Source organism: Schistocerca serialis, chromosome 12 (genome assembly GCF_023864345.2).
Source record: "Schistocerca serialis cubense isolate TAMUIC-IGC-003099 chromosome 12, iqSchSeri2.2, whole genome shotgun sequence".
Classification (NCBI taxonomy): domain Eukaryota; kingdom Metazoa; phylum Arthropoda; class Insecta; order Orthoptera; family Acrididae; genus Schistocerca; species Schistocerca serialis.
Window position 1 is genome coordinate 188106816 of NC_064649.1, and position 17964 is coordinate 188124779.

A 17964-nucleotide genomic window follows, 5' to 3' on the forward strand; every position below is an offset into this window, starting at 1 on the left:
ACTTCTCAGTTAGAGTCAAATCTGACAAGTCGGCCTCGCTCACCGTCTCCGCAGAGGACAACATGACAAGTTTACTCCTATGTTATACAAATAGAAATAAAGGGGGTAGCTACTAGGTGACCACAAAAATAATGAATGACGAATGTGATTACAATCACTGACACTGACACACGAATAATCAAAAACTGGGCTTTCAAACGAGACGAACTTTACAATCAGAATATAAGATCACACACTAATGACTTACAATCGCAACAGACGTGGCCAAACTGAGTGAAGTGTGCCCCGTATTGCTCACCTCTCGGTGGCAGTGCTGCGGTCACGTGCCTCGTCGTGTCCGCAGGCTGTCTGTCATTTCAGTGAATGGAGTGTAGTACTGGAATACCTGCGAGACTAAACTGGAGGTGTCGGCAGCCGCTCCTACGGTACAGCTACGGTAACTTCCCGACCGACTGCTGTAATTCAGTCAGGGCCTGATCAGTTTATCAGTTCACCACTCAGCAGGTTCGTACACCAGTGATTGTAGTGAGCTCGAATTATGTGTTTCAGAGTGAAGCTTTTGTTACTGCTCGAAATCTGTTGTTCTGTCCTGGATGATAACAAAGATCGTGAGTTATTTTTTATAATTTTTTTTCCCAGTTGTTACATTTATTTCACTTAGATATTACCGCACTGTTTGAAAGTCAGCATCATCTACCAGCATTGCAAATACATGTGCTCACCGAGTATTTTTGTGAACATTATTTTCACAATATTTACATTCTATCTGCACGTGTTGGAATGAATAATTTTTTTTTATAGTTTCTGTGTCTCTCTGTATGATGCTTACTAATGAAACAATGATAGTCCAGGTCACAATGATTCCTGATAACAGTTAATTGTCAACAGTCATTAATTTATCAGTGGAAATAAAATAAAAACTATGTCAAGGAACTGGAGTATACTGAATTTAAAGACACAACTGGCGGGACCAACTTGTGATATATTTGCTTTGTGGAATTTACCGTAGTATGTACACAGATATTTCCGGCAAACGTTTCACAACGAAGCTACGTAGTACCAGTAAATAACTAAGGTATCTGCTCCAGTACAAGCTCCCGTAATAACGTGAACAGTTCCTTCGTACACAAGTTGCTAAGTGCCTCATAATGTTGCTGCTTTCTACTTTGGGCGATAATAATGTACACCAACAAGTTGAAGAGAAAGAATTTATGGTAAAATATTATAGACATAAACAGAAAAAGTAATGGATCCAGAATGATGCCCTGAGGGATACATGTTTCAAAAACTTCCTCATCCACAGGCTGTGTCTATGCAATGAATCATTATCAGCATTTCTTAAATTATAAGTGCTAATTTGGAAATGACACATTCTGCCTGTTAATTTCACTACGAAATGTGCAGAATAATTTTCACGACAAACTCGGAACCCAAAATGCGCGGGTGAGGCTGGCTTGCCAGGTATTGTTGTATTGCACAGAACTGAACTGGGTACAACTGTTAAATACAGAGGCTTAAACAGTGGCACGGTCACTTACGAATGGAAGTAATTCCGTACCAAACTGACGAAAGCTGACCTGCAGCTTTTTTAAAGGAATCGTAGCAATATTTAGCTAGCTACATAACAATCTGTATTTAATAGCCCTTTATACGTACGTGAGAAGAAATATGCCAAAAGTCCACTTACCATAACGAGAAAGGCGCAGGTTATACCGTGTAGGGTGAAGATATCGAATACACGGGAAGCACACTCGTCAACCGAAAGTAATTTCGAGTAGAAGTTAGACAATCTTAGGAGGACAGGTAATAACACTCACCTCGTCCCACCCATCGCCCACTTTATGCGTATCGACCTGAGGGTGTTCCTCTTGGCTCTCAGAAAGTACCTCAGGTCTTCCATATTGATATACGTAAACCCAAAGTCGACCTCAGCTAGTTGCGGGCATCCGTTGACCAGAGGTCGCACCAAACAAGGTTCCTGGGTAGAGCTACGATCGAATTCCTTGTATTCCGGTTCCAGATTCAGCACACGGAGGTTGTGCAGCTGCGACAGGGCCTCCGAGCACCTTTCAGACTTCAGCAGTTTGTAGGGAGCCGTCAGTGTGTGTATTCTGGTGCACTTCTCCACCAAGGTCTTCAGTACCTGCAACTGAACGATTCCCCTTCTGTACAAACACCTACAAAGAAAGCAATGGCAAACCTCAAGAAGAAAGAAACTTCGTTACCGGTCATATAAACAGATGCTTTCTGTCTTTTCTGAGGCACATAATCAAATTCCAGTGACAGAAGATGCACAGCAGCAAGACAGGTGGACGCAAACGAAGTCAGTATTAGTGGTGAACAGAAGGACGAGGATGACGATGACGACGTGCGGTTTGTCGGGAGCTCAATTGCACGGCCAATAGCATTCGCACAAAGTTTCAATTTTTTCACAATCCAATGTAGTCACTGCCACGAATGATGACGACAGTAGTGAAATGACGAGGAAAGCACAAACACCCAGTCCCCGGGCAGAGAAAATCTCCAACCCAACCGGGAATCAAACCCGGGACCCCGCGATCCAGAGGCAGCGACGCTAGCCACTAGACCACGAGCTGTGGACTGAACAGCTCCCACATCGTCCACGCTCACTGGGCCAACTGGTTGTCAGCTAAGAGACGGCTGGTATTCACTGTGAACAGGTTACAATCTCATCTGGCAAATCCTCGAGGAGTCGGTTCGTACTGTCTGTGTCGCAGCTGCTTCCGACCGCCCCGGTTCTTTTCTAGTCCGACCAAATTCTCTGTTCTCATGACCTACATTGCACGACAACTGAATTTGCCTCGTTTTCTTGTTCTTAACTGACTGTGTACCCTCTCACTAATCGTAAACAAATCGGAATAAAATTTCTATTGGGAAAAAGTTGAAAGAAGGAGCAGAATCTATATGCATCTGCACTGACAGCAATAACTGGAAGAAATGCTTAGTGTATGAAAAGTTTATTTTGGCTCAATGACAGTTTACGTAATGGTTTTTAGCTTTAGTATCAAACCAATATAACTAGCCAAAATGAATCCCTTAAAGAAACAAACTTACATATGTAAAACAGCTCCAGATGTCTGATTATTTTACAAAATGTGTTAATGTGTTAAATGTCAGACATTAAGGATGGAAGGAAGAAAAAGTTTTGGAAAAGTTTGAATTTATGTTTGAACTTCGTCAGAAGTTCTCGATTTCTGAAAAGCATTCGATTCAGTACCAGACTTATTCTTATTGTCAAAAGTTCAATCGTTGGGGGAATCGAGTGAAATTTGTACCTGGATTGAGGACTTTTTGGTGGGGAGGGAACAGCGTGTTATCTCAGATGGAGAATCATCGTCAGATGTAGAAGTAACTTCAGGTGTGTGCCAAGGAAGTGTGTTGGGAAACTTCCTCCTCATGTCGTGTACTGATAACCTTGTGGGCAATTTTAATAGTAACCTCATATTTTCTGTAGATAATGCAATTATCTATAATGAAGTATTACCTGCAAGTAGCTGCATAAATATTCAGTCAGATCTTGATAAGCTTTCAATGTGGTGCAAAGATTACCAGCTTGCTTTAAATGTTCAGAAATATAAAATTGTGCACACCTCAAAAAATGTAGTATCCTATGACTACAATATCAATGAGTCAAAGATGGAATCGACCAACTCATTTAAATACCTGGACATATCATTGTAGGGATGTTAAACGGAATGATCTCATAGATTTAGTACCAAATAGCACTAATACGGGATATTGAATGGATACAGAGAAGGGCAGCACAAATGGTCACAGATTTAATTTGACACACGGAAAAGTGTTAAGGAGATGCAGAAGAAATTGAACTGTCAGACTCTTGAAGATAGATGTAAACTATCTTGAGAAAGTCTAGTAACAAAGTTTCAACAACTGACTTATAAATGATTACTCTACAAATATACTACAAACGCCTACATATCTGTCACACGGATATCACGAATTAAAATTAGAATAATTATAGCACACACAAAGGCATTCAATCAATCATTTTTCCCACGCTCCATACGTAACTGCAATAGAAGAAACCCTAATAATTGGTACAACTGGACATACCCTCTGCCACGCACTTCACGGTGGTTTGCAGAGTACGACTAGATTAGATGTAGATGCAGAATTAGAAGTAGAAGTCATTACGTGCTCTCATTATCAAACATAGGACGAGTATAGTCTGGGATGAGTTATTCTACCTCAACACATATACACAGTTTCTAAGTCTCGTACTGGTCTCATCCCCCCCAGGGGGCTTGCCGCTCTTAGGCCACCACGGGGGCCCAGCTTTTGCAGCACCTTTTCCCTTTCGTTCCACATGTCTGTCCTCTCGTTGAAGTGTGTTCCGAATTTTCAGTAGCCGATATCAGAACAGTCCAACATTTTTCGGTCCTTTTCGCTTTCTCCGTTCCCGTTCTCCCGTCCTTCCTCCGCTCCAGTGTTTGAGGTTCCTCCTTTTCTTATTCCTCACTGTGCGCTCCCGAAGGTCAACCCGTGTGTCCGACACGTAACGGGTGACGCGGTAACGCACAACTCGTAGCCCCACACCGACAGGTGGGGTTCGCACGTACCCCCCCGGTACGGACCCGGCCCAGGAAGGGTGGTTGCCCGTGCTGCCACCTTCCCAAACTGCCAATCGGTCCCTCTGTCAGGCGTTCGGGAGGTGCGAACGACCACCTGAGCCAGGAGCGCTACCCTCCGAGGGAGGCTGACGGTCGGAAGGAGTGTGCCGTCAGAGGCGCCGACAACCGCGGGGCATTTTCTCGCCACGAGCCGATCGTCTCTTGGTAGAAGACGTCTACCGAACGTAAGTGGAACGAGGCTAAAGATTCGGTGACCCTCTGCACCACAGTTCCTTGCCATTTTACAGCTGAAGACGGTCTGTCCTTTAGCTACGGTAAATACATTTATTATTCGGAAAGGTGTTGACGCAATTGCCAGGCACGTGAAATCCTGTTCTCGTTTACACGACGGTACTTCAGTTTTGGAGACTACTACCGATTCTCGAGCACGACGACAGCTCGCAGCTTCGCTCCTCCGCAACTATCCCGCCCGTGTCGAGGCCCACCGAATGCCGTATGCGTCCCGCGGTGTTATTTACACTGAGTAGCTCGACGGTCCGATCGAGACAGAAATCCAAATGTACCTCTCCGATCAGGGTGCCGTTATGTGTAATCACTAGTGCTCGTGTGCACTCTTTTTCTCACTTTTTATAGAAAAATGTTTCTGTCAAAGATCAAAGCAGGCTACGTTCTTAACCCAATGCGCTGCTACTACTGTCACCGTTATAACCACACTCAAATGTCCTGTCGACACCTGGCCAAATGTGTAGCCTGCGACAGGGATGCTCGAGAGGGTGACATTCTGTTTCCTTCTCCCCGCCCTGCCGACTGCAGTGGCGACTGTGCCGTCTCCTCCTGAGACTGTCTGCGTATCTCGACGAGTGGGTCGTCCGGAAGATCTGGCCGAAGGAAAAAGTGCCTCACCCGGTCACTCGCAATTGTCGGCCAGTCGGAAGCCACGTGTTCTACCGTCCGGCACTTAAAGTACCGTCATCGCTACGTGTCACTCCACGAAGTGTGCGGACATGCGACCTCAAATTCGGCACCGCGGTTGTGAAATCGCACAGTGTCCCCGTCTCCTGCTCCGGGTGTGCGACGAGCCACCGAACTTTTGCCTCGGGGCAGAGTCACCTGCTACACGACCGGCAGGCCAGAAAGGATTGGAGGAATACTCCCGTGAAGCCCTCTTACGTCTCTCCGGCCGACAAACGTCCGAGTCTTCCTCTGCCGACCAGAAAGGCTCCGAGAAATCAAACAGAGGCAAACGGTCGTCTCCTTAGCCAACTTAAGTTCGTTTTATTAGCTGTCTTTCCTTCTGTGAATTGGGCTTAATGTGTAGTCATTTTTACTCCCTTTCATCTTCGTGTCCTACAGTTCTGAAATGGGCACGTACGACTCTAGTTGTTCTTGTGCCCTAAAATAAAACAAAACAATACTGGTCTTATTGTGTTAAACCTTTAACATAAGATCATACATCTCAGTGAGTATATTATGGCAGAATTTTAAATTTGATCAATAATTATATGAAAGGCCGAAAATCCAATTTTTGTTGTCCCTGAAGTTGTTAGTGTACAATCCCAGTTGCAAGTTCCAAATCTGTGTTAGCTATTTAGTGATACAGATCTCACAGCATAGGTGCCCCATTGGTATGCGTATGCTGTGTTACAGACCCCCATGGGCAGTTTCACAAGACACTCAATATTTAATCAGCATAAGGCACTAACATTTTCACAATTAAGCAGGCTAAAAGCAATGCCACAGATACCTGTAGTAAGCCAACCATAAACCACGTTCCACTTACACCACCTGGCAAAACAGCAACCTATTTGTGCATATTCCATGGTCAGGTCATTATTTTGGCTACTACCATTAAGCATGGGTATTTGTCAGCAGAGAAGAGGGAAGGAAAAGAACAGGCACAGTCCCCTGCGAACAAGACTCAGTGGCAGCAACAGCAGCAGCAAGCTCACAGATCACTCCCCCCCTGTGTTACGGAGCTGGTCAGTGTCGTGTATTGTAGACTGTGTACACTCATTCAGTTCGTGACACGATCCGAAGAAATCGTGACTTTATATTGTACTTCTGATAATATAACAGTCTCATATTTTTCAAAAAAAGATACAACATACGTAAGCCTTATTTTAACACGAAATGTATTCACAGCTGCAAATACGGAGAACCGTTGGCTGTATGATGGAATGATGACAATGAAAATTTGTGCCAGATACGGACTCGAACCAAGATTTCCCACTTATTGCGAGCAGTCGGTTTGCCGTTAGGCTATCGGACCGTACTTCCAGACGAGATGCAAACTTCAATATATTGTCAACCGTATGTCCACAACCTGCATTCGTACATTTGTTATATATTTTTCCATACAGGGGAGGCATTTTTAATTGAATGCTGCTTGCCTGGTGTTGATGGATAAATATGATATTTCAGTGCCTGTATTGTTCAGAAGTATGATGCAATATTCCTTCAGAGATGCACGCTTTTTACTTCTGGACAACACAGGCACTACAATATCGTATTTATCCACCGACACTGGGCACGTGAATTTCGATTAAAAATGCCTCACCTGTACAGAAACGTACATAATGAACGCACCGGTGCAGGTTTTCGACATGTGGAAGTTTGGGTCTGGCCGTGAAGCGTGCAAACGGACAGGTGACCGCTCACGATAAGTGCAAAATCCGGGTTCACGTCTCAGTCCGGCACAAATTTTCGCTGTTACCATTCCATTATACAGCTGAGATTTGTCCGTATTTGCAACTGCAAATACATTTCACATACGTCATAATGGCTGCAGCTTACCACAGCCCGTGTTCCTTAGGACGTGCGTGCGTGCCCGAAGGAATATTACACTGCACTTCTGAACGATGTGCTCTGTACCTTATTGTAAGCCTTATTTTCAGAAGACTATTACTCTTTGTACTTCTAATTTAATTCAAAATTATAATCGTATCTGAAATTATCAATCTCAACGTATGAAATATTTTGAGCAATAATTTGACAATTTTATAAAAGAAGTATTTAACCACATACGAAGATCTCCGGATGTAAAATATCGACGTATTATAAGATAGCTGAACTGAAACTTCTCCTATCTTTGCTCTCGTCAATTTGTGTAACGAGCAGTTGTCGGTTAGTTACGGAGCAAATAGTTTCACTGTGAAGTCACGAGGTGAATGACGTGGGAGGTATCCCTTTCTTTTTGAGGTCACTGGCTGGCTGAGGTTTGTTTTGTACTGCAATGTGGAACTGCTATAAATTACTACATGAGAGATGGAAACAATAAACAGAGAGAAGGATAAAGTTTCATCGTGCAGCATTGTCCTTATCTTACAGTGAAGGTCAGTCGTTCTGCCTAGATCTAAAAATGCTAATTCCATAGAGCCACAAATTCAATAAGGAGCAATAAAAAGAAGGTACTGTGCGACCTTCCTTCTTGCCAATTTATTAGCTGCACACACGTAGCAAAAAAAGTGTGCTTTCTCTCAGCTTTTATTTTTCAGTTCTTTCTGGACAACAGTAGAGGAGAGAGTCAGCTCAATTTGGAAGCTCAGGTCTGGGATCTTACAGAATAAAAATTTGGATACTGTTGTGGACCTACGTGTTTGCAGATTGAGGAGAAGGAATTTTATGTGGGTTTGTATGGAAAGTAACAGTAATTATTTCTAAAATGCAAGAATGATGGTTGGACTAACACTCAAGCGAAGAAAATTTAGAAGCTCGTGAAACTTTTGTGTTGAGGTGTTTCAATTTGAGTGAATATGTTAAATTTATGAAACTGTGAATAAAGTCGTAGCACCAAGAGTATTAATTGAAGAATACAGCAAAGCTGAAATTAGTGTTCATGGTGATGTAGCAAAGTTGCAAACTTTGAATGATAATGTTGTAGAAGATAATATTTTGAGGTAATGCTCTAAGCACAGTAGAGGATCCTGTTCTACAGACAAACTGTTTTCTGCTGTAAAAGTCTAATTGTAAGCATTACTCGAACTGGCTAGGGCAAATGAAGTTTCAGTATTAGTTGCTAAAAAGCATTAGGAACCTGGCACTTGCATATACACTCCTGGAAATGGAAAAAAGAACACATTGACATCGGTGTGTCAGACCCACCATACATGCTCAGGACACTGCGAGAGGGCTGTACAAGCAATGATCACACGCACGGCACAGCGGACACACCAGGAACGGCGGTGTTGGCCGTCAAATGGCCCTAGCTGCGCAGCATTTGTGCACCGCCGCCGTCAGTGTCAGCCAGTTTGCCGTGGCATACGGAGCTCCATCGCAGTCTTTAACACTGGTAGCATGCCGCGACAGCGTGGACGTGAACCGTATGTGCAGTTGACGGACTTTGAGCGAGGGCGTATAGTGGGCATGCGGGAGGCCGGGTGGACGTACCGCCGAATTGCTCAACACGTGGGGCGTGAGGTCTCCACAGTACATCGATGTTGTCGCCAGTGGTCGGCGGAAGGTGCACGTGCCCGTCGACCTGGGACCGGACCGGAGCGATGCACGGATGCACGCCAAGACCGTAGGATCCTACGCAGTGCCGTAGGGGACCGCACCGCCACTTCCCAGCAAATTAGGGACACTGTTGCTCCTGGGGTATCGGCGAGGACCATTCGCAACCGTCTCCATGAAGCTGGGCTACGGTCCCGCACACCGTTAGGCCGTCTTCCGCTCACGACCCAACATCGTGCAGCCCGCCTCCAGTGGTGTCGCGACAGGCGTGAATGGAGGGACGAATGGAGACGTGTCGTCTTCAGCGATGAGAGTCGCTTCTGCCTTGGTGCCAATGATGGTCGTATGCGTGTTTGGCGCCGTGCAGGTGAGCGCCACAATCAGGACTGCATACGACCGAGGCACACAGGGCCAACACCCGGCATCATGGTGTGGGGAGCGATCTCCTACACTGGCCGTACACCACTGGTGATCGTCGAGGGGACACTGAATAGTGCACGGTACATCCAAACCGTCATCGAACCCATCGTTCTACCATTCCTAGACCGGCAAGGGAACTAGCTGTTCCAACAGGACAATGCACGTCCGCATGTATCCCGTGCCACCCAACGTGCTCTAGAAGGTGTAAGTCAACTACCCTGACCAGCAAGATCTCCGGATCTGTCCCCCATTGAGCATGTTTGGGACTGGATGAAGCGTCGTCTCACGCGGTCTGCACGTCCAGCACGAACGCTGGTCCAACTGAGGCGCCAGGTGGAAATGGCATGGCAAGCCGTTCCACAGGACTACATCCAGCATCTCTACGATCGTCTCCATGGGAGAATAGCAGCCTGCATTGCTGCGAAAGGTGGATATACACTGTACTAGTGCCGACATTGTGCATGCTCTGTTGCCTGTGTCTATGTGCCTGTGGTTCTGTCAGTGTGATCATGTGATGTATCTGACCCCAGGAATGTGTCAATAAAGTTTCCCCTTCCTGGGACAATGAATTCACGGTGTTCTTATTTCAATTTCCAGGAGTGTATTTCGTGTGGAGAAAAATATCTGTAATAGTTTTTCCAAAGTACAAAAACTTGAAAATTTCAATTTTGTAAACAGTTACAGCTCACTTGGTGGTTGGTTTAGAAACAGTGGCAGACTAGTTTGTGGTAGTGATGCAAACAACATAATATTTACTGTATGCAATTCTGATGTAAAAATGTAAAACTTAAACTCACAATCTCTAGCTCATATCAAAATTTTTTCAAAAATATGTGGCAACTGTCAATAAGGGAAATGTGTGTTTTATCTGTGAAAGACTTTCTTTGAGAAGTCTGATGCTGGGTTTTTCACATGCTGTAACATTCATGTTTTCTGCTGTAATGTGTCTAGTTATTGAGTGTTTCATAAATGTATTTCCCTCAAAACGTGTGTCATTAGTAACAGGAATTATCTTAACTGCATTAATAACCACAGTGGTGACTCCAACAACTGTTAGTTATGTTGAAAACTGTGAGTGTGCATCGCCTTTTTTCTTGTGTTCCGGTTCCGTTCACTACCGACACGGGTCATATTATTCCTTCGCGTTCAGACTCCTCCGTGCCTACAATGCCTTGTCACTCGTGGATAAGGCAGAAATATACGACTTCATTTGACGGGTTTCCGATGCCACCGAACCAGCCTCACCCGGCACTATACGGCCGACAACGTCTGCTGCCCTGCACGCCTACCACCTCGTGGCGAGTAACCCGCTCACCGGCCTCGTCCCTGTAAAGGACTCGCCACATCACACTGCCGGTCCGTGGCCGAGGTTGGAACGAAACGGCCCGTCCGGTGAGTCCAAAGCGTGCTGCCCCATTCTGCAGTGTTCTCACAATTTGCGATGACGACGACCGGCTCCTCTGCTGCGACGGGTTCCGGTCACACAGTTTCATTTTCGTACGCTCACTCGGTGACGCCAGTCACCTCTGCCGCACCGGTACGCCAGCACGCTCACCTCTCCGTGTCAGCACTATCGCCCGCTTCAGCAGTGACGCGGGTCACCTCCGCCGTGTCGGAGGACCGCATCTCCGCACGTCTCGCTTCCCACGTGCACAGATTTTCGGTGATGCTGGTCGCTTTTGCCGCACCGGTCACTTACGCTCTCGCACCTTCCACCCCGGCTCCTGCGGCACCGCCCTACGGCACCCGTACTCTGCTCGTGCCCGCTCCAAACGTATCGGCCGACGGCGCCGCAGCAACCCTCCTTACGCACCTCACTCGCACCCGGTCCTGCCGCTACAGACCACAGCATCCTTTTCTCGTCCACACCCGCACCGTCCGCACCTGCTGCCTCCGACTGTGGCGCCGCAGCCCCCTCCGGACCTACTCGGGTCGTCGCTGCTCCCCAGAGCCCAGCCCTCCACTACACCACCCCTGCTCTGCCTGCACCTGCTCCGGTCGTGCCGCCTTCCGATGGCCCCTTTCACCGACGCACACGTTTTGACCGTGTCCACTCTCGATATTAGCAGCCTCCGGCACACGTCCGACTACGAGCCGGGCCGGGCTTCCGCTGCTTCGGGCACCGTTCCGATAACGGCCGTCCCACCACTCGGTCATGATTTGACACCGCAGGCCGCTACAGCTCCCCTGTCTCAGTGCACGTTGGCTGCTTCCTCGCCCACTCTTAATACTACCACTCTGAGCTTTCCCGAGGTGAGAAAGGACAACCCTAAGATGTGGTTTGCCCTAGTGGACTATATCCCCGATTTCCGTGCTGTATCTGACGTTATCGTGAGCACAATTTACCTTACCAGTCATTGGCACGACCACATCGATCTCATCAGTGATCTGCTGCTTTCATCACCTACAGACTGCAACTGTACATTGTGTAAAAGTTGCCTCATCGAGCACCTCTCCTGTCCTCCTCCGGAGGCCACACACCAGATTATTCACGCCGAACTATTCGGCAAATGAACGCCGTCTGAGTTCTGACGGCACCTTCACTCGGAAATCGACAGTTAAGTTAGGACCGACATCACTCTCTGGACCCTTCGGCTCCTCAAACTTTCTCAGGAGGTACAGCCGGAGCTGCTTCCGCGTACCACTGCCGCTACGGAGTCGAGCATCCGTTCCGCTGACCGAGCATTCGCTATTATTCGCCTCTGCCGGTGCACGCCTCGAGCATCGTCGCCGACTGCGGCGGTGGGGGCAGTGCCGTCCCCGCTGCCCCCTTCCTCACGTGCTCACAGTCGCGCACACCCGGGCCAGACCACCACTGCAACACAACTGCCGTCTGTCGGCCTCCGCCCCACACTGCCAGTGTCGACGACCCGACATGCACCACACACGGATGAAGCTGTGCCCGACCGGCCTCCGAGCGCCGACACTGCCTCTCCGTCCCCCCTCCCTACCTGCCCACAGTGTCAGCTTCGTGCGACGTTTCGCCCACCGCTCACAACTGCAGGCCTCTGCGCAGTCACCTAAACACGAACGGCAGTCACGTTTAGGTGCCACGCCACGTCCCGCCTCTACGCCACACGGCGCCTACCGGTCCGGGTCACACGGCGCCCACCTCGGGCACACGCTCACCGTCTCTACGTGGTGACGTAATGTCCGGCCTCCACTTCCTCGTGCACACGGGAGCAGCTGTCGGCGTCACCCTCGCCACTGTCACATCTGATGACCCCTCTCCAGCTTCACTACCTTTTGTCACTGTAAACAGACCACGTATCCCCTCTCACAGGTACGTAAGGTTATCACTCTGTGTTTCCCACAATAAGCTTTTCCCTGGACTTTTTACGTCGTAGAAATCGACGAACCTGTCATAAGGTTGAACTTCCTCTGCCACTGTGACCTCTCGCCTTACCTTCGAGGCACTGCAGTCCACCACTCTTCCGGTGCCACAATCTCCTGTGGCGACAGCCTTCTCAGATCTCCGAGCTCTCACACGAGTGCTCTCAGATGGCAGCCCTCTGCACGCAAAACTCGAAGCAGATCTCTTTCGACTTGGCGCCGTCCCCGACTGCACATGTACCGGCAAACTTCCGCCGCCTCTCTGCCGATACTGTTTCCCGAGCACGATCTTGACCCCACAGTTGCGACCCGGGCGGACGTGCCGCTCTCTCTGTCCACGGCAACTACACGGACGCCAATACACGAGGCCCGGCAACCGCACCTGCTTCAGTGTGACGTGCGTAGTGATTGCGACATCGTCCTCGCAGCTAGCACGCCGTCACACTCACTGCCCACCGTCGCACCGCATCTCACCCGCGATCTCCCGATGTCAGCTGACACGTCACTCACACTGCCAGTGAACCTACTCCACCTCCCACGTGCCAACATTCCATCTCCCACCAATGTTATATTTCATCTGCTACCGGCGACCTGCAGCTCACACAATCGAGCCCCCCCCCCCCCCCCCCCCCTGCGCTCTCACCTACTGCTTAGTCGCTATCAGCAGTGGCACCTGTCACGAGATAAATACCGCGGAGGGGACTCTGGTTCGACAAGGTTTGGCACCTTAACCCGATCGAGCTACACTGTGCTGAGGACACTGTCAAAGACGCGGATATCCTGTGGTCTCAACCATCAACTGACCCTCACCGATACACCTCATGTTAAAGAAAGATGGTACATTCCGTATATACGGTGATTACTGAATGCTAAATTTTCGCCGGCCGCTGTGGCCGAGTGGTTCTAGGCACTTCAGTCTGGAACCACACGGCTGCTCCAGTCGCAGGTTCCAATCCTGCCTTGGGCACGGATGTGTGTGATGTCCTTAGGTTAGTTAGGTTTAAGTACTTCTAAGTCTACGGGACTGGTGACCTCAGATGTTAAGTCCCATAGTGATTAGAGCCATTTGAGCTAAATTCGCACCACATCCAGGACTACACACAACTCTAGCACAGTGTCCGAGTGTTTACAGTGCTTGACTGCTGTATGGCGTGTCACCGAGTTCCCTGGCACCCACCCGACATACCTAAGACTGCTATCGATACGCCATTTGTGCTCTCTGAATACCAATTCGTGCCTTACACCCTTAAAAAAGTTGCACGAACGTAGCAACGTTTTATCGACTCAGTGGTGTTTAACTTTCCTTTTGCCTATGTGTACCTCAGTGATATTCTTGTGTACTCATCATCTATCAGCGACCGTCAGGAGCACCTCGTCAAGTTCGCACGGCATCAGAATTGAACGGCATCGAGATGAATTGTGAAAAGTCGCAGCTTAGTAACACCACTGTTACTTTTCTGGGACACACTGTTTCGTTTGCAGTCATGCGCCCCCCTTCAGATGGGTCAACTCCAATCTTAGCTTGCCTCTCCCAGAAGATCATTCTGCACTAAGATGCCTTCTAGTCAGGGTAAGTTTTTATCGCCGACACCTCCCCCGTGCAGCTTCCGTACAAGATGCTGTTTGCCCGACGTGTTCCTGGCCGATGGATCAAACGACACGATCGACACGTCCAACTGTCTGAGAACCACGCTTTCTGAAGCTGTTACCCTCGCCCGCTCCAAGCTAAATCCACTTACGACCCTCACGGCAGATGCCAGCAACAGGGCGTGGGTGACACTACAGAATCACTCCGATCTGCCTCGAAAAAACTGACAATGTCTCAGTGTAAGTGGTCGGTGTTTGATTGAGAACTTTTACTGGTTCATAAGGTGATCAAATACTTCTGTACGATATCGAAGGGCTTCACCCACTATATTTGTGGTGTCACCGCCAGACACCACACTTGCTAGGTGGTAGCTTAAATCGGCCGCGGTCCATTTAGTACGTGTCGGACCCGCGTGTCGCCACTGTGTGATCGCAGACCTAGCGCCACCACAAGGCAGGTCTCGATATACGATAGAGCACTCGCCCCAGTTGTACAGACGACATTGCTAGCGACCATACGGACGAAGCCTTCCTCTCATTTGCCGAGAGACAGTTAGAATAGCCTTCTGCTAAGTCCATGGCTACGACCTAGCAAGGCGTCAATTGTAACAGTGCATGTATCTTACGAGTCTCATTTGTATAGTCAAGAGAGATGTATCACCAGGAGTGAATAAAGTTAAGTATATTCCAAAGCTACGTATTTTCTTGATAGCAGTCATAACGTATCTTGTTCCAGAATTCACGCCCGTCTGTGTTAGATAGCGTGCCTATCGGCCCCCTCAAAATAACACTGTGTCGGCACATCTGTCGACACATCATTTGGCGACGCAGCTTAAAGGAAACGTGTTCTTTCTGATTGCTTACATTTATTTGTGTCATGGCTTCGCCAGATGTACTGTCCGAATTTTATCGCTTGCAGAATCAGCAGACGCAGGCGTTATTGGATGCCCTTGGACAGCTCGTCCAGGGTCAACGTGCACTGCAACACGATGCGGCAGCCGCCGCTTCACCGCTACCGCAGCCACAACTCGCAGTTGCACCGCCTTTTAGGCACTACAACCCGGTGCACGAATCGTGGACAGAATGGTCCCGACAGTTCGCCTTCCATCTAGCCGCCTACAGAATTCCAGGTAATGAGCGGTAGCCGTTTTTGCTTTCTTGTGTCGGTGTGTCCACCTACCGTGTGATAGTGAAATTGTTTCCCCGACGCAACGTAGCAACTCTGTCCTACGAGGAAATTTTGTCTGCTTTAGATGCCTATTTCAAAGAAAAGGTTAATGTGGTTGCAAAAAGGTATACGTTCTTTCGTACAAAACGTACGGCCGGTCAAACTAATAGGGAGTGGGTAGCAACATTGCAAGGACTTACTAGGGACTGTGCCTTTGACTGTGACTGTGGCCTTTCTTATTCAGATACAATGGTGCGTGATGCAATTGCACAGAACGTTTCTGATGTTCGCATACGGGAGCAAATTTTGAAACTAGTAAATCCCTCCCTTCAACAAGTGATAGACATATTAGATAGACAAGACACACTTGACTGTGCTCAGGAATCTTTTGAAACTTCGCCAGCCGTGTGTAACATTAACCAGCCCGCTGCACGCGCTGCGCGGCCCGGTAACCGGGCCTCGCGCACTTTGACGCAGCTGCCGCCGCGCTCTAAGCCAGGTGTGCCGCGCCAGCACACAAATGCAGTGAAATCATGCCCGCGGTGTGCTACTCGACATTCGCGTGAACATTGCCCATCACGCCAAGCTATTTGCTTTTTCTGCAATAGGAAAGGACGTGTTCAGAGTGTTTGCCAGAAAAAGCTCAGATCAGACGATCACAACTATTCCAGGCCCTTTGCTTCGCGCCGGAATCGAACCAAGGACACTCAGGCTTGTGGACCTTCGCCCATGGACATTTATGTCGTTAATTCCACTTCGTCCAGTGACACTTTCTCTAATAGTGACTGTGTTCGTCCCACAAAAACTGTGCGTCGACGTCGCCGGAAATCACGTCAATTAGCAAGTGATTCTGTACAAGTGTCTGTTCAAATTGCACAAAACAGTCGCTCTTGTCGTCAGCAGGACAATAAACTTTTTGTAGATTTGGACTTTAATGGCAAGGTCATACCATTCCAGCTCGATACCGGAGCTGCAGTTTCAATGCTCAATCACGACACGTACAAACAACTGGGCAAACCTCCGTTGCGTTCCGCAAATGTTAAGCTAACCACATATTCAGGACAGAAAATTCCTGTGTTAGAACAGTGCAGCCTTCTTGCAACATACAAGGGACAAACGAAACTTGTGTCATTTTACGTTCTTCATTCTTCTACTGCAGTGAACTTGTTTGGTTTAGACTTATTTCAGTTGTTTAACATGTCTATTGTAAATCAGGTCCTATCAGTGAATCAAACTGTGCCTTCAGACAGTGTTTCTCGTCTATGTGACGAATTTGCAGACATTTTTGCACCGGGCTTAGGTTGCGCTAAAAACTATGAAGCACATTTGGAACTGAAAGTCAACGCGCAACCGAAATTTTTCAGAGCGCGCAATGTTCCCCACGCATTGCGTGATGAGGTTGCAAGAACGTTAAACGATCTCGAATCACAAGGTGTAATTGAACGTGTGCAAGCTTCTCTCTGGGCCTCACCCTTAGTAATTTTGCCAAAACCTTCCGGAAAATTGAGACTTTGCGTGGGCCCAGAAGATCTTTTTGCTAAACTGTGCCCGGGAAAATATTTTTCAAAGTTGGACCTAGCCGATGCGTACTTGCAAATACCGGTGGACGACGAATCCCAGCGCGTATTGGTGGTTAACACGCATCTTGGATTGTACCGATTCAAAAGACTGCCATTCGGGTGTGCATCCGCCCCTGCATTGTTTCAGCAATATTTACAAACTATTTGTGCGTCGGTCCCTACTGCAGCAAACTATCTGGACGATAGAGTGATCTCCGGACAGACAGAAGAAGATCATCTTGTGAACCTACGAACATTATTTCAGGTCTTGCGACAAAATGGTCTTCGCTTGAGGAAGGACAAATGTGTGTTTTTTGCTCGTGACTTACCATACCTGGGACATGTCATTAATGCCCAAGGCATACATCCGAGTCCAGAGCACCTCCGTGCCATACAAGAATTGCCTTCCCCTCAAAATGTAAAGCAGCTACAGAGTGTGTTGGGTAAAATTAACTATTATCATAAATATGTGCGCAATGCCTCTTCCATTTCAGCTCCGCTTCATCGCTTACGCCGTAAAGGTGTTCCGTTCGTCTGGACGACGGAATGCGAACGCGCCTTTCGCCAGTTGAAATCGGCGTTGCTTTCTAATACTTGCCTCACGCCTTTCGATCCCCAGAAACCCCTTTTGTTGATGGTAGATGCATCGGATTTCGGGATCGGTGCTGTGCTTGCGCACAAAGTTGGCTCCCATGATCGCCCTATTGCCTTTGCGTCCAAATTGCTCTCGTCTGCGCAACGAAATTACTCGCAGATAGAGAAAGAAGCTTTGGCTCTCGTGTTTGGTGTTACTAAGTTCCATGATTTCTTGTATGGTCGTCACTTTACCATCATC

The 17964-nt window shown here is 48.0% G+C and overlaps 2 protein-coding genes across 2 annotated transcripts in view; one reads left to right on the plus strand and one right to left on the minus strand.

The window, feature by feature from the left end:
• Positions 1 to 17964, minus strand: part of LOC126428093 (uncharacterized) — a 161746-nt gene that overhangs the window by 70961 nt on the left and 72821 nt on the right. Inside the window, exon 4 of the mRNA XM_050089985.1 lies at positions 1818 to 2149. Coding sequence (XP_049945942.1) covers positions 1818 to 2149 — 332 coding nt within the window. The remainder of the gene's footprint in view (positions 1 to 1817; positions 2150 to 17964) is intronic.
• LOC126428094 (uncharacterized) overlaps positions 15277 to 17964 on the plus strand; it is a 35056-nt gene continuing 32368 nt past the window's right edge. The window contains exon 1 of the mRNA XM_050089986.1: positions 15277 to 15532. Within this exon, the coding sequence (XP_049945943.1) occupies positions 15280 to 15532 (253 nt within the window). The 5' untranslated portion in view covers positions 15277 to 15279. The remainder of the gene's footprint in view (positions 15533 to 17964) is intronic.